The sequence below is a fragment of the Primulina tabacum genome, chromosome 14 (genome assembly GCF_025594145.1).
Source record: "Primulina tabacum isolate GXHZ01 chromosome 14, ASM2559414v2, whole genome shotgun sequence".
In the NCBI taxonomy this organism is placed as follows: domain Eukaryota; kingdom Viridiplantae; phylum Streptophyta; class Magnoliopsida; order Lamiales; family Gesneriaceae; genus Primulina; species Primulina tabacum.
The window spans coordinates 32,409,777-32,425,995 of record NC_134563.1 but is presented as its reverse complement, the minus strand read 5'-3'; the positions used below and the strand labels follow the sequence as shown (position 1 = coordinate 32,425,995).

The 16,219-nt window shown below is 33.3% G+C and overlaps 3 protein-coding genes across 3 annotated transcripts in view; all 3 read left to right on the top strand.

The window, feature by feature from the left end:
• LOC142525004 (uncharacterized) overlaps positions 1-12,231 on the top strand; it is a 27,112-nt gene extending 14,881 nt beyond the window's left edge. The window contains exon 13 of the mRNA XM_075629168.1: positions 11,983-12,231. Coding sequence (XP_075485283.1) covers positions 11,983-12,004 — 22 coding nt within the window. The 3' untranslated portion in view covers positions 12,005-12,231. The remainder of the gene's footprint in view (positions 1-11,982) is intronic.
• LOC142524484 (putative glucuronosyltransferase PGSIP8) lies at positions 539-4,779 on the top strand. The gene is made up of 5 exons (XM_075628498.1): positions 539-979; positions 2,980-3,232; positions 3,479-3,680; positions 3,812-3,959; positions 4,089-4,779. Exons 1-5 carry the CDS (start codon positions 720-722, stop codon positions 4,627-4,629), a joined length of 1,404 nt encoding a protein of 467 aa, XP_075484613.1. The 5' UTR covers positions 539-719; the 3' UTR covers positions 4,630-4,779.
• Positions 5,350-16,219, top strand: LOC142525005 (uncharacterized). The gene is made up of 15 exons (XM_075629169.1): positions 5,350-5,459; positions 6,474-6,539; positions 6,651-6,712; positions 7,524-7,589; positions 8,033-8,111; positions 8,191-8,261; positions 8,407-8,508; positions 8,850-8,939; positions 9,187-9,261; positions 10,519-10,551; positions 10,728-10,805; positions 11,014-11,055; positions 11,359-11,459; positions 11,983-12,038; positions 15,845-16,219. The coding sequence occupies exons 2-14, from the start codon at positions 6,485-6,487 to the stop codon at positions 12,002-12,004; spliced, it is 876 nt and encodes a 291-aa protein (XP_075485284.1). The 5' UTR covers positions 5,350-5,459; positions 6,474-6,484; the 3' UTR covers positions 12,005-12,038; positions 15,845-16,219.

Below are 16,219 nucleotides of genomic sequence, written 5' to 3'. Positions count from 1 at the left end.
CATACGTTAATAATTTATGTATGCTCAACATTTTCTTTATAGTGAAATTATATTTAAAAAAAAAACCTTTTACGTTAAAAAAAAATAATTCCACCGCATTACATATAATAATAATTTTTAAAGGAGTAAGTTTCCAATTTAGATTTCTGTTATAACACAATATTTATTATAATAAATGACGAGAAATTTAATATGTTGTCCCAAGTGGGCATTACATTACGATACAATAAATGTCATATAAATTTGATTCTTTAGTAAAAAATTTATTTCATAATTTTAAAATATAACTTCACCATAATCCAACCTGAGAAATCAAATGTTTTTTGGGATTTAAAAAAAAAGGGTTTCATCAAGTTTCAGGTGTATTATTTTTAATAATCACGATTTATTTATTAAAAAATATTTTAATTTGTATTTTTTGGGGAAGAACAAGTAGCACTTAAATTTTCACATAAGAAAGAACAGCTGTTCACGTGCCTGCTCTGGCCCTTTCCTTTCGGTTTCTCTCACGCGCATATAATTCTATTATATTATATCTCAGACTATATAATCAATACATCGAACAGCCAATGTGCGCTAAACTATACAATTTCAATTCTTTTCCTCGTTCAAAAAATACAGAGAGATACGAAGCACGGAGTTGGGTTTCAAGTTTGATCAGATTTCAAGAAAACCCAGAATTTTTTTTGCATAAAGTTTTGTAGAAAAAGTAAGTAAAGATGGGAGAAAGGAGGGGAAGAGTGGCGTTTCTGAGTTTGGTGTTGAGTTTGGGTTTATTGTTATTGTCGTGCCAAGCGAAGACGAAGAGACCGGCGCACAAGAATGCGTATGCCACAATGATGTATATGGGGACTCCGAGGGATTACGAGTTCTACATGGCCACGCGCGTGATGCTGAGATCCCTCGCAAAGCTTGAGGTCGATGCTGATCTTGTCGTTATTGCCTCCATGGATGTTCCTCCCCATTGGATTCAAGCTCTGTGAGTATTACTATTCATCTAGTTTATTACATGTCGATTCCGACAACTTGTCGGAATCGAACTCAACGCGGTCTTAAAAAACATGGGATTGAGGTGAAAAAAAATGTGTGGTATATTTTTGAAAGCGGTGAAAATTTTGAATTAAATAATTGTGAAATTGGGAAACGCATCCCACGCACGAACTTGCCTTTGTCTATTGGCTTTTCCTAACGTTATGTCTTTTTTAAGAAAAGACAAAAAATGATTCTAAGCATCAAATTATATACTTTGTTTTAGTCGGTTGGCATTTCAGTTTTTGTATTGAGTTAGATTTATTAATTAATATTTCTAAAAAATCCAAAAATTTAATTTAAAAGTGATCCTTATCTTGGAAGATAGGAATTAAAGTCCTAAGAAATTAAAGGAAATGAAATTTAAGAGGCAAATCAGCCTGGTCAAAGGATCGGTTCATTCTTCTTTTTTCGAACAACTTTTGACTCTCTCGTTTTTTCTTCCTGATCAATTTTCAGTTACTTATTTGGATATGTTTTATTTATTTATTTTCAAATTATTCAATCCATGATTCTTCATTCACTTTGAAGAATAGGTTTTTTTGAGATGATCTCACGAATCTTTATCGGTGAGACAAGTCAACCTTACCGATATTCACAATTAAAAATTAATACTCTTAGCATAAAAAGTAATATTTTTCATGGATGACTTAAATACGACATCCGTCTCACAAAATACGACCCATGAAACCGTCCCACACAAGTTTTTGGCTGATTTGAATTCGAGATCTAGTCGAATAATTGAATTTAATTATTTCATAGGTCTTTTACTCTATTCACAAGATTCGAAAGCGTGGCGTTGATTAGAAATAATTAATGGGATTGAAAAATTTTGAATTATATAATTTATGTTGTTATATCACCATTATTATATGAACCTAAAGAAAGCAATTGTTTCCGTTAGTTTGATTTTTTCAATGGATGATTTATTTAATTTGATTTTTGTGTACGAACGATCGGCATGACAAGTTATTAAATTGACATGGGTTTACTGGATCATCGACTATTTATTAACTCAATAATAAAATAAATAGGATAAGTTTTGGAATAATTTTAATTAAATAGTTTATTAATTTCAAGTATTTGGCAAGAGTGGAGGGTAATAATTGGTTCCACGTTCTTTTTTAAAAATATTGTCAGCTACTTCCGAGAAATTCATCCACCCATGAAAAATATTATTGAGTAGATATCTTGTGAGACGATCTTACTATTTTTTATCTGTGAGACGGGTCAATCCTACCGATATTCACAATAAAAAGTAATAGTCTTAGTATAAAAATAATATTTTTTCATGAATGACCCAAATAAGAGATCTGTCTCACAGAATACGACCCGTAAGACCGTCTCACACAAGTTTTTGCCAATATTATTTGTAACTCACTTGTTTGTAAACAAGGAGAGGAAGTCAAAGTCTCTTTCAAGTGGATGTATTATATTATATATATTTGCCAGCAGATGAATAATTTAATATTCTATTTATTATTTGTCCAATTTTCAACCAAATATAGCATTGTTTTTACCGACCTAATACGAATATTTCAACCAATTTAAAGTACTTGGACGGTCGGATCATTCTTTTACCACCTAATGTATATACTTATAGACAATTTTGTAATTGTTGAGGGTGATTTTAGTTTATTTTTCCCGGACTATAACAACCTGCTAACTATTTTTTTTTAATGAGAAATAACAAGTTTAGTTTAATTTTTATTTGCTTATTTATATTGTTCAATTATATGTTTGGTGATACAGAAAGATGTATTTGATCACCTTCATCATCAGTGATTTTGTAATATAAATTTCCAAGCTGAGTAATTAACTATAAGGCATCTCAAAATCCTTACTCCATGCATTCAGATGTTTCTTGATAGTATTAAAACCGCTACACGAAAATGTAAATCGATAAACAAATAGCTCCAAGGAAATCAATGGTTTTTTGTGGTTTTTCAGAGAAGAGGAGGATGGTGCGATAGTGATGAAAGTTGAAAACGTTAAGAATCCATATGTAAAAGATCCGGGTTGGAGATTCACGAAGACGCTGAACAAGCTGTACGCGTGGAAATTAGTCGAGTACGAGCGTGTGGTCATGCTTGATGCTGACAATCTCTTCCTTCAAAAAACCGATGAACTCTTTCAATGTGGGCAGTTCTGTGCTGTTTTCATCAATCCCTGCATCTTCCACACCGGTCTCTTTGTGTTGCAGGTATAACCTTTACATCCACACCATGTATGAAGATAGAGTTGTCAATTAACTAATTAATTACAAGGCTACATAATGGATTTGTTTATCCTCTAGTCTTGGAGATTTGGAGGGTGACACAAACTTTCTTAAATATGTTATCCTGTTGATACATGGTGAACATCTAATCAATATAATAGAGCAGAAAATTTGAAGTGAAATGTGTTTACTTCACCGAAATCCCATCACTAAAATGGTCAAAATTTGCAGCCATCTTTAGAGGTTTTCAATGATATGATTCACGAGGTGGAGATCGGCACAAGTAATGCTGATGGAGCTGACCAAGGATTCTTAGGAAACTACTTCCCAGATTTACTTGATCGACCAATGTTTCACCCTCCTTCAAATGCCACGACACTCGATGGAACCTACCGACTTCCTCTAGGCTACCAAATGGATGCTTCTTATTATTGTAAGTAAACACACTAATTAGAACCCGTGGTTTAAAAAAGTATTCGTGTCTACATATAGCATTAGCACAAGTAATTAGCATACGCTGATCAATTAGGATCAAATAATTATTTCTTATTTATTTGTCTCCAGATCTCAGACTACGTTGGAGTGTGCCGTGTGGGCCTAACAGTGTCATCACATTCCCGGGAGCTCCATGGTTAAAACCATGGTACTGGTGGTCATGGCCTGTCCTTCCTTTAGGCATTCAATGGCATGAACAACGACTTCAAACTCTCGGGTAAGATAAAAGCTCTCTCATAAGCCATTGCAAAAACATCTTACTCCTGTTCCATTAGTTTTTTCCCTTTCTTGATTAAACGTGTGGTCTGATGTTCGTTTTGTGATGTGTATTTTTTTTTGCCAACAGCTACTCTGCAGAAACCCCTATAGTGTTCATCCAAGCTATATTTTACTTGGGAATCATGGCTGTGGCGCGTCTAGCTCGCCCCAGTTTATCAAAACTATGTTACCGGAGAGAAGAAAAGAGTGTTTTCCTTGTACAGACTGGCTACAAACTGATTGCTCTATGGTCCGTTCTTGCTGCATACGTGGTTCCATTCTTCCTCATTCCTCACACAGTTCATCCAGTCATTGGCTGGGGCCTCTACTTGCTTGGGGCATTTTCGCTTTCTTTCATCGCTATCAATGCCTTTCTCTTGCCGATGCTACATGTACTCGTGCCATGGCTAGGGATTGTCGGGGTCCTTTTAGTGATGGCCTACCCTTGGTATAACAATGGTGTTTCAAGGGCACTGACCGTTTTCGGATACGCATTTTGCAGCTCGCCCTTTCTTTGGGTATCGCTGGTTAAAATCGTGTCATCCCTTCATGTTTCGCTCGATAGGGAAGTTTTCTTGCCGAGATTCGGGGAAAATGTGTCGCCTTTGGGGTTCAATAAGTTGTACTAAGAATTTGTATGATAAATCTAATGTCTTTTGATTTGTTAGAAAGGATTTTTTCTTCTTTTTCTTGGACTAGCTTTATGCAACTATTACTTGATCATGTAAATTTTTTTATTGGAATGACCGAATGACTAAAGAAAACCAGTTGGTACTGAAGGTGTGCGATATTCAACTGATTTGATGTCAACTTGTTATGTGTATTTGTATGAATTCTTAAATATTAAAAATTGATAATTTTCTAAGAAAATATTTATATAGTAAATATTATTTCTCATAAGGTTGAGTTATTATTTTTTAAAATTTTAATTTTTTTAAATATGTTGAGTTATTATTTTAAGGTAAAAACTTGTGTGAGACGGTCTCACGAGTCGTATTTTGTGAGACAGATCTCTTATTTGGATTATCTATGAAAAAGTATTACTTTTTTATGTTAAGAGTATTATTTTTTATTGTGAATATCGGTAGGGTTGACCCGTCTTACAGATAAATATTCGTGAGGTCAAGAGACACGTTCTTATTTTAACTAAACTTTAGACTTTAATGCAACTATGTTAGATTTTATATTGTTATCGGAAATTACTTTTAATTCAATATAAATAATATATAATCTTACATGTATACCAAAATAAAAGAATCATTATCTGACAAAATAAATAAATATTCAAAAAATATTTTAAATACAAAAAAAGTATTAAATAAAAAAATTAAATTAATTAAAACGAATAAATAAGAACCAGGGTAAACAAGCCCCAGCCGCTGGTCAACATCTTCTTCATCTTCTTCACTCTCTGCTACACATCGTCACCGGTCTCCTCTCGCTCTCTCACGCTCTTCAGGTGTAAATCCGTCTCCTTCGTCTATCTATTATTCGTATCCCTGTAGTTATTCAGTGGAATGACACTTTTCTGATTGTTTAAATTCAAATCCCAAACAAGAATTTGAAGGCTTAGTTCGTTAATCCTACGTGCAAAATCCGTGATCGATTTTTCGCGCCTCATTCTTATCTAGCAGATTTATACTGATTCCATGCCTTAATTCCGCATATTTTTAGCCAGATATCCCAACTGTTTATTGTTCCCACAAATCATCCGACATCATGCTATACCCAATGCACATTAGAACGATGGAACTTAGATTTCTATTTGCATTCTTTGCTATCTGCTCGGTCTGAACAAAGTTGAAGAAATTTTCGGAAAATATGTTTTGAGGATATTAAGAGCTCTTATTATTCTGTAATGAATGCAATTTGGCTTGTTAATCATTTCAAATTGAGCTTCTAATTGATTAACAGTAGGATAAAGACTTGTAATTAGAGTAGTTTTATTAACATTCAGGATTAAATTGTACATGCAAATCTTGTGTTTTTCTTTTGTTGTCTCTTACGAATGATTGTTTCTGTTAAATGAAATGAAGTGAGAAATTGACTTCTATTCCACCCAATTCTTCTTGTGTTTTTCTTTTGTTGTCTCTCACGAATGATTGTTTCTCCCTCGAATTCTCTTAATTTATGGATGATTGTTTCTCTTAATTATGGTAATTATTGTCTGAACATGATAATCATTATTTTTTGAGGAACATCAGTTGCTATTAAGCCGATCAACTGTCAGTTGGATATTTGAGCCTGTTTTTATTTAATTCTGCATTCTGATTTATCACCAATTAAATAATCAAATATTTTAATCGGGTCAAACCCAAATGCAACTCGACCCAAAATGATACATTTAGCCATTGAAACTAAAACGGGAAAGTGCCTTCCCATGCACGCCTTGCCACGTTACCAAAAAGTTCATAAATCCCTTAACAACGACGCACCCGCAAAATACTATCTTCTTTGAACTTGGTTACTGCAGATCATTCAGCGATGGCTATGCAGGCTGGGATAGGGATTTCGAGGATACTCTTCATCGTTGGAGCAGGTATCTATAGATTCTGCCTGTTTATGTGTGTTTCATTATTGTAATTTTGATGTTTTGAGTTTGATCCGACTTTCTGTGAGAGTTTTGCTTGCTTTTATTTGGTGCAATTAGGTTATACGGGAACAATACTGATGAGGAATGGGAAATTATCAGATATATTGGGTGAAATGCAGGTACTTGATCTTCCACCTCCTTTTGTATTCTGGATTCAGCTGTATACGGGTGTGCATTATTTGGAATCAATCTCTTCATTTAGCTTATTGAGCTTGTGTAAGGCAGGAGTGTAATTTTTCTGTCGTGGAGTTGTATTGCCTTTACGTTGAGTTGAAAAAATTTGTGAATCTCGTTATAATTTTTGTGACCTACTTGTATAATTGTTTGAGAATTGGAAAGATATTGTTTGTGATACGTCACCTTAGTTTTTTGTTTTCTGATCTCTTATATCAAGTCAGTGTTAAATTTGACTGGATTTGTAGATAGCTGTTACATTACCTAGCTTTTGAAACAGTTTAGAATTTTTAACGAAAGGAGTCCCATCTGGAAATTGAGCATCAATAACTCTTAGGTACTTTAATGCTCAAGCCTTATCCCAGAGATCTCGAGGTGTCCAATAAAATGCTTCAATTGGGCGTATTTCACACACACAATTTGATTAATGTCCTTTTTCCTGATAGCATCCAGCAAGGTTCAATTTTCTTTGTCACATCTGTGCAATCGTGAAGATATTGAAGGATTAGAGAAATTTTTTCTATTTCTTAATAATGTTGGCCTCTCATAGTCATTTATCATTCTCGGGATGCAAATTGGTGTCCAATTAAGTGATAAGACTGTTCTTTCATAATTTCACGGTGTTAGTGTGAAATGTCTTTTATGGTAAAGCTACTTTGTGCTGCAGTATGTTCACTATACATATGTCTTGTATTGTGTACATTTGGCAAATTTTCTCTTAGTTGTTTTCAATGATCTTTTGGCTTGTTTTGGCAGAATCTATTCAAGGGGTTGGAGAAATCAGGGGGATCGGAAGGGGATTCTGATGCAATTGCTAGCCAGGTATACCATAACTGTTTAGGGATTACTCAAAAAGTTATTCTACTGTATTTTTATTTTTTAAACTTAAGTCAATTTACATTTTGCACAATTGTTTTACTCTTATGTCTTGTCAAATTGCTTTGGATTTCCTTTTTGAGTAAAACAAAAAGAGAATTTTATCATTGTTACTTTGATGCCACTCATATTTAATTGTTCTGTGAGAATTTTTCTTGATGCTTTCTAGTGAGATGGCTGGCTTTGGGCGTGGGGGATATCTCTCTGCCTGCTGTATATTAGTTATTTGTATTTTTTTTGTGCTAGCATGGCATGGTATAGATTTGTCTTTTTTGTATAATCTTATACCTTTGAACAAAACATCGAACTTTGGATCTGTAAAGGTGGATAACTTTTTGATTTTATATTAAACTGAAGTATTAATTGTTATGTGATTAATTGTTTTATAGGTTCGTAGGCTAGCCATGGAGGTTCGGCAACTGGCCTCGTCTAGGCAGATTACTGTTCTTAATGGAAGTTCTGGACAAAGTTGGTATTTCTTGTTTATGTGAGACTATTAAGGATTTATGGCTGTTTAAGTGATTCTCTCGCTTTTTCTTTTTCACAGGTAACATAACAGCTCTAATAGTGCCAGCAGCTGCTTTGGGAGCTGTGGGTTATGGATACATGTGGTGGAAGGTAGAACCTCGTTTCATTATACTAATTTTATTGTGTTGGAGCATTCATAAGTATTCTTATTTTCTGCTGCTTTCGACAATTTGCCGTACTTTTTTCTTTTGCGAGTTTTGCCCCCCCCCCCCCCTGATGAATCTTCTTTTGGTAGGGTCTTTCGTTCTCAGACCTGATGTATGTAACCAAACAAAACATGGCAAATGCTGTTTCCAACTTGACCAAACATTTGGATCATGTGACTGAGGCCCTTGCAGTAAGTATCAGTTATTTCTTGATTGGTTGAGCATACTGATTTCTTAACTCAATAAGCAACTTTGTTATCTTTTTATAATTTTTGTTTATTTTATTTTGAAACCTGAATTGCAACATGTAGTTTTTATGTAACAGAAGTTAATTTCTTTTCCTGTAAATGTGCTAGGAACAAAGTTGCATGCTATTAGATTGGGTTACTATACTAAATTCTGATAAAAATCAATTTCAAAAATTGTTTTAAAGAAGGAAATTTTGTTTTTCTAATCAACCTAAGTGATGGAAACTTCTTAACTAATGGAATTTCCGTATATCATGAGTTTTCATTTATGATCTTCTGATCAGGCGGCCAAAAGACACTTGACACAGAGAATCGAGAACTTGGATGGGAAACTGGATGAGCAAGTAGAGATATCCAAAATAATTAGGAATGAGGTATATATTAAGTGCAATAATTTTAGCTTTGTTGTGTAAACCTCAAAGTTATATCCCTAAAATGTGCTACTTGATATATTTGTCATTTGATTGGTGTAGATTGCCTCTGAAGGTATAATTTGCTCTCATCTCATTTTCACATAACCTGAGTTATCAGCATGTTGGAATGGCAAGCCTAAGAAAATATGTTTTGATCTGAACATCATTTAGAATAATTGTTTTTTTAAAAACCTAACTTGTGAAACAGGTTAATGATGTACGTGGTGATGTTTCTCAAATTGGGTTTGATTTGGATGCATTGCAGAGAATGGTTTCTGGTTTGGTAGGTTATATCTTCAAAAATTCTTAATTATTTTATGTTGTATGCATTTTCTTATAGTTTAATCTTCTTTTGTTAAATCATTTGGTAAGAAGTCATGAGATGGAGGTTCTGTATTTGGTATGGTAGTTCATTGTGAAACCTATGCTTTTGGAAAGTGCTAAATTTTTATATGAAGCAACATAAATGTGAGATTTTCGAAGTTGTGAATGTTTCTGAAAATGACTCAATCAATTTACTCCTTTGAGGAGCGGGCTTACACCCTTTGGATTCCTTGAATTCCATGTAGAAACGCACTACTGTTTATTAGGACAATCTGTATGTCTGTCTACGAAATGGTAAACGGAAGTACAATAATAATTAATAATATGCCTTGCCGATATTTGTTAATTTAAAGATTCATGTGATGCGAATATCACATGTATTATATTAAGTTATAGAAGATAATTTTTTAAACTGCTAAAGGATCCTTTATTGATTGTTTTAATGTTTTTCTGCATTCTCTTGAATTTCTTATGACATGAGCAACAATTGCGCTGAATTTCTTTTCTGCCCTTGTCCTAATCACTGTTTTAAACTTGTTTTTCCATTTCCTGCTTTCTTTACACAAAAGTAGCACCTTGGTATCTCAACTGCCTCTCTGCCATAGCCCATCATTATTTTCTGCATTACCACCTTGTAGCCATTGTTGATTTCTTCACTTGCTGTTGTCTTCAGCAATTGTTTTTCTTGCTATGTAGGAGAGGGTAGGTTCTGTTTTTCTTTTTCTTTTTTTAGTTTGAGACTAATTTATATACCAAGGTAAAAGGGTTGGTAGCCTACATTTTTTATTTGAACAATTGAGTAGAACTTGATGCGGAAAAAGTTTGGTTGAGGATGGTTCTTTGGATCGTCCTTTGACTTCTTTGGATCTTGCTGTTTTCTATTCTAATGCATCCTGCTTTAGATCATCACAGGGTTGCAATTTTAAATTGGCGGTTGATGATTAGGAAACATTTATTAGCTGCTGATACAACTTTTGTTTGTGAATTCTTGAGACCTCAGTATGTATTTTTTGGAACTTGGGACCTTAAATTTCATTTGGATGCTTTAGATGTGTATTTGACTTATTGGATGTACTTCACTTATTTTAAATTAGTCTCATGATTGTGAATAACTTTGACTGCTTATTACAAACATTATTGTTGGTTTTCTGGATAATAAACGTATCATACAATTTCCTTGTCGATCCATTTTCTCATAGTAAATACTAAATTGCAGGACAGCAAGTTACTCTCGTTGGAAGGCAAACAGGTGAAATGATTTGCATTTTTATTTATATCATATTGAATAAGCTTCCATTACTTCATAACCTCTTCAAAAGTTCAAATACTTTTATTATACAAAAACTTTCAAAGTACAACATTAATTTCTCAATACCCTAGCAATGATGATAAGTGTTTGATGGCGCATCGTTGCATATATCATAGGACCTTGCAAATTCTGGGGTTATGTACCTGTGTAGCATTGTCAATGGAAGAAAGATGAAAATACCTGATTTGCTTCAGGTTCGGATTTGTTACTTCTCTGACCTACTACGCAGTTGATTGTATGCTGTCTAATTCGGATTGTATACCCCGATTAAAATGGGTAAAAGTTATTACTTTAGGAAACTTCATTTTTCTCCCCCAAATTATTTCTTTTGGTAATGTATGTTTTTTTTTCGATGCTCATTACATACTACTGATTAATCATCTTTTCGTTACATTTTTGCAGGATCAGTTTAAAATTTCTGGAAACTCAGCCCCAAGTCTAATGGTACCTCATCTATTTTCTGTTGCCACTTTGAAAAACAGAAAGGCAATGTAGAAAAAATTAACAAACAAATAATTCACTCTCGTTTGCAATGAAATGTGAACCCCATAAAAATTGTTAATATGTATATTCATGTTTCTGCTTTTGAATATTGTGTCGAAGTGAACATTTGCGTCTGCTTATGTGAGAAGGGAAAAGGGAAAAGGGTGACAATTTTTGTATAATTTCTATTACTCAAGTCAATCTATTCGTATCTTTAGTATAAATTTAATCTCTTCCGTTTCACGTATTACTGAATACTCACAGGGTCTCAAAGAGATTGCAGATTCTCTGGCTTCTGGGAATAATTTGTTGACCGATGGAAATGTGCAAGTGGACTCTGATAAGATTTCTCGAACCTTTTCGAGGTATTATTTTAAGTTTTTTAATTTAATAGTATTACATATTTAAGTGGCAACAGACGTAGTGGGAGGAGTTAAAAAAATTTTACATTGCAATGGAAGTACTTATTTTATTATAATCTATAACATGGACTAAATTTCACTGCTGTCTATATTCATGTATTTGAGAAGATTTGGGATTTTAAATATTATTTGTATCTATCTAGAAAGATGGAATTGGAAAATAAGATCAGGATTTGAAAGAATTGATTAAACTAGTTCAAATTCATCACAATAAAATTGGTGGATTTGAAGTGGTTTAGAATGGAAAATAAGTGAAAATGGAATTAGGTATTAAAAAATTTCGTTTTTCAATTTTGCCTTCAATTTCTATTTTTTGAACCACTTATGGGTTTCTTAAATGCTATTTCTCGACTCTTACCAACATCAACAATGGAATTTGAAATTCCAAATTTATGTGCTTTAATCTCAATTCCCTGCAGTACTTGCAACTCTTCTTCTCATTATAAATCAATGGATTTATATGCAGGAGGGCTTCAAGTAAGTGTTGATTGTCTCCCATTTCGCCCTCGGTGGTCTTGTACAGTAAGTTCATGTCCATAAAACTAATCTGCTCGATTACGAAATTTCTTTTTTATCTGTCTTGAATTGGTGAGTCTCTGTTTTTAACCCCGGAAACTTAAAATGTTGCCCTTGTTAAACAAGATTATTTATTGCTTACTAGACACCAAGGCCTTAAATTAATCGAGAATATATTGATCATGGTTTTACATATTTACATTTTTGTGAATAAATAATTTCGAACTGCAACTTAATGTTTAGATAATAGAGGTTTTATCTACTGAATTATAGTAACTTGTCTCAAAATTAAGTTCGAGATCCTTATAGTAACTAACTTCTGGTGTAATGATCTGTTTTAATAATTATATATATTAATAAAATGTTAAAATTTTAATGTAAGTCACATGTAGCTTATCGGATAGAGCTTTTGTTTAATAAATATCGAGTTGTAAGTTTAATTCCTATTTTGGTCTTTTTAAAATTTTAATATAATGTAGCTTATCGGATAGAGCTTTTGTTTCATAAGCATCAAGTTGTAAGTTTAATTCCTATTATGATCTTTTTTCTCTTTCTTTTTCTATTTATTTTTTTAACTTTTGTCTTTTTTTATTTATTTTTTTAATTCGTATATCAAAATTACATTATAATCTCTCATTATTTCTTATAATTATATTTTCATCATCATTTGAATATAAACCAATGAATTATAAAAAAAATATTGTACAAGTACTTGTATATATATATTAACATTAACTACTTAAGTGGTTAGTGCTGGTTGAATTTAGCTAGTTAACGAGATCTTCGCAAATAAGATATCTTTCCTATATTATAATAGATGTCATGTTAGACTAAATGCAAAAATGACACAAACTTTTTCTTCTACTTTTATCCTTACATTATTATTGTGTAATGAAGTTATTTCGTTGCCCTAAATTTGGCATCAATCCAACTTCTCCACATTTTTTTCCCATCACGTTTCTACTCCACGCCTCCACCTCCTGTCAAGGCCTTGGAAGCTTCACGTTTCTATTGTCCCTGCCATTAATTTCAGCCAATTTTTCTCGCCACAACTAAATTGTTAGTAGATATTTTTTAACATATGTATAATGTGTTGGGGAAACCCATAAACCGCAGAATCCATCATGCTAAATCATTAAGAATTTGACTGGAAAACTTAAGCGGAAGCGTACCTGAAGCCATATTTCTGAATTCTTTAGAACGTGCCTTGATCTTCTAGATCTACGCGCTCTTTCTTTGAGAGAATCCTTTAGTTTTCTCTTCTAAACTATTTTCTTAATGGGGGAGAGAATAGGGAACGTGATAACGCGAGATCTGGGGACCATGACCCATATATATAGATAATGTTTATCATTATCTTCTGATATTTCTGTTTTAGCCCATCATAAAAACAGAAATTACACTTATGACTCTACACATTAAAGACTCACAACCTATTAGATACATTAAAGCCTAATAACCCGAACCCACAACACATAATTATTCACATATAAGCTCATATAAATAAAATTGATCCAACAATCTCCCACTTGGGCTATATGTGCAACCTTATAATTATGTTTGTGAAAATAATCTTATGAGCTCAAAATTGTTGTTAAATTGAAATGTGTCTGTAACTAATCCGGTCCATCAATCACATCAACATAAGATCAAAGCAGTCTTCGCTACACTCAAGATAGCTGGACCCATCAATGGTCACATATGCCAACACAACTGAATGACATGGATCATGAAATGGATGTAGCATGGAAATTTCATGCAATGTGACCGGATTAGTTACAGCTGCTACACTCAAGATAGCTGGACCCATCAATGGTCACATATGCCAACACAACTGAATGACATGGATCATGAAATGGATGTAGCATGGAAATTTCATGCAATGTGACCGTAACATGCCTATTTCCAACTGGTCCTCCCTTAACCTTATTGAGATCAAACTTTAAACCATAATCAGAGTGTGACTTAACTTGAAATTTATTTCTGCAGAAAATAAATTTACATAACTGTAACTGAAAATGTCTACAACTGAAAAACATTTAAAATAACAAACTCCCACTAAAACTGAATTTCCTCAATTGACATAACACCCATACTATCAATGTGCTAATGAAACTGTTTGGGTGGTAGTCCCTTAGTAAGCGGATCCGCAACCATGGAGCTTGTACCGATATACACAATTGACAACTTTCCACTCTGAATTCTTTCTTTAACAACCAGAAACTTGATGACAATGTGTTTTGACTTCGTCGAGCTCTTGTTGTTATTGGAATACATAACTGCTGATTTATTATCACAATATAATCTTAGTGGCCTTTCAATGCCATCAACAATGCGCAGTCCCGTGACAAAATGTTGCAGCCATATTCCATGATTGGATGCCTCATAACACGCTACAAACTCAGCTGCCATGGTGGAAGAGGCTATAAGTGATTGTTTAGCACTCTTCCAGGAAATGACACCTCCAGCAAAGAGATAGATGTAGCACAACGTAGATTTCATACTGTCTTAGTATTCAGCAAAATCGGAGCCAGTATACCCAATGATCTCAAGCTGATCCAACCTCCGATATATGAGTATGTAATTTTTTGTTCTCTGTAAGTACCGTAAAACCCTTTTGGATTTGGATTCTATTTGTGATGATGTAATTTGTTTGTTTGTTATCACAATTAGAGCCATTTTTTAGCTTCTTCTTGAGCTTTCAGTTTTGAGTTTAAGCTTGAACATAAGTTTTGAATATGTAAAATAAGTTCAAGTTCAAATGTGAGCTCGAAATGAAATTTGTCGAGTCTTTAAGTTTCGAGTCGAGCTCAAACCTCTTGGATTAGTTTCTTGCTTGAATTCAAATCTCAAGTTGTTTATGTTGTTTCTAATATGAGATATATGTGATTCATTTGCAACACAGAGTTCTAGTGCAATTGACTATTAAAATTATAATAATTTATTTAATTTCTGCTAAAATCGTCTCTTCGGAATTCAATCCAATAGAGAATAGGTATATAACTTTGAAAATTGTTCCATTCATAATACATCATATCAAATATATGACCGTGTGCACATACTCCAATACATTTGGAGTACTATAATAATTGTCAACCGTCCGTGCGATTCTTCGGTGTCGCTTCTTCACTTACGGCGTGGGATATCCTATACCGGCGATCCTCTTTAACCATTTCCCCCCATTTTCCCTCCACCTTCAACAGGAACTTCCGTGCGTTGATTTATCCTCTTCTGACGTTGATTCTCAGCTTCTAACTTCAATTCTCTCCAGAGATGACATTAGAAAGATTATATCTTAGGTCCGGCGGGTTAATAGATTTTTAAGTTTGTTTGCCTTCTAACCGAGGCCGGTGATCCATCTGAAAAATTCCATGCGAAGGTTTATTCTTCTCAAGCTACGAGCAAACTTCTGGCCTTACCAGTGTTTTCTGTTGAAAAATCGGGTACATGAGTTTGTTTAAAAAAAATGGATAATTCATTTGTATGTAATTTTGACATTAGGGTGTGTCTCATAGATAATTTTTTTTGTAGCTTTTGATTTGTCTAATTTTTTGTATTAATTATTGTGATTCTTTGATAAAATACACAGTTTTGATTCTTTTAAGATAGTGATATAATTGTGTTTTCTGTGTGTGAAATGTGGATTTCTAGTGTTACTGTTGAAGAATCCTGGTTTATGTTCATTGTATAACTGTGTGCCGCATATGAATATTGTATTTTAATTAATTTCATAAATATTTCAGTTTAATTTTGATACTACTAATTTATTTGTTAGTACAGTTAGTTTTATGACTTTTTGCCCCTTTTTTTAGGAATGGAAGGAAAACGAGTTGGAATTGAGATGAAGATTATTACCCGTAGGTCGTACGAATCATCAAGTCGTTGAGCTGCTTCAGTTTTTATGAGTACAATAGAAGAACTTTCGCCTACAATCGGCGAAAGTTTCGCCAACTTTAGTATATAAAAGATTCTTCATTTTCGGAATGATTAAATATGCCAAATCTTAGCTTTAGTTGTTTGAAGGTTGAGATGATATTTAAAATGTTAGATGTCCAATATTTGCCATTCAAATTTGGTGATGATATAGGTTCCTTTTAAGTCAGATTTTTCCATTATGATGGGGATGAAAGATGTTGGAAATAAGTAAATATTGATTTGAAAATGAAATCTTATTTTTTAAATCGTTA

Excerpts from the sequence above, each read along its gene's own strand:
- LOC142524484 (XM_075628498.1), top strand. The coding sequence starts at position 720 with ATGGGAGAAAGGAGGGGAAGAGTGGCGTTTCTGAGTTTGGTGTTGAGT. Across the intron at positions 3,681-3,811 it reads AATGGATGCTTCTTATTATT|ATCTCAGACTACGTTGGAGT; the intron begins GTAAGTAAACAC and ends ATTTGTCTCCAG. Across the intron at positions 3,960-4,088 it reads CAACGACTTCAAACTCTCGG|CTACTCTGCAGAAACCCCTA; the intron begins GTAAGATAAAAG and ends TTTTGCCAACAG.
- LOC142525005 (XM_075629169.1), top strand. The coding sequence starts at position 6,485 with ATGGCTATGCAGGCTGGGATAGGGATTTCGAGGATACTCTTCATCGTT. Across the intron at positions 7,590-8,032 it reads CTGATGCAATTGCTAGCCAG|GTTCGTAGGCTAGCCATGGA; the intron begins GTATACCATAAC and ends ATTGTTTTATAG. Across the intron at positions 10,806-11,013 it reads AAATACCTGATTTGCTTCAG|GATCAGTTTAAAATTTCTGG; the intron begins GTTCGGATTTGT and ends ACATTTTTGCAG.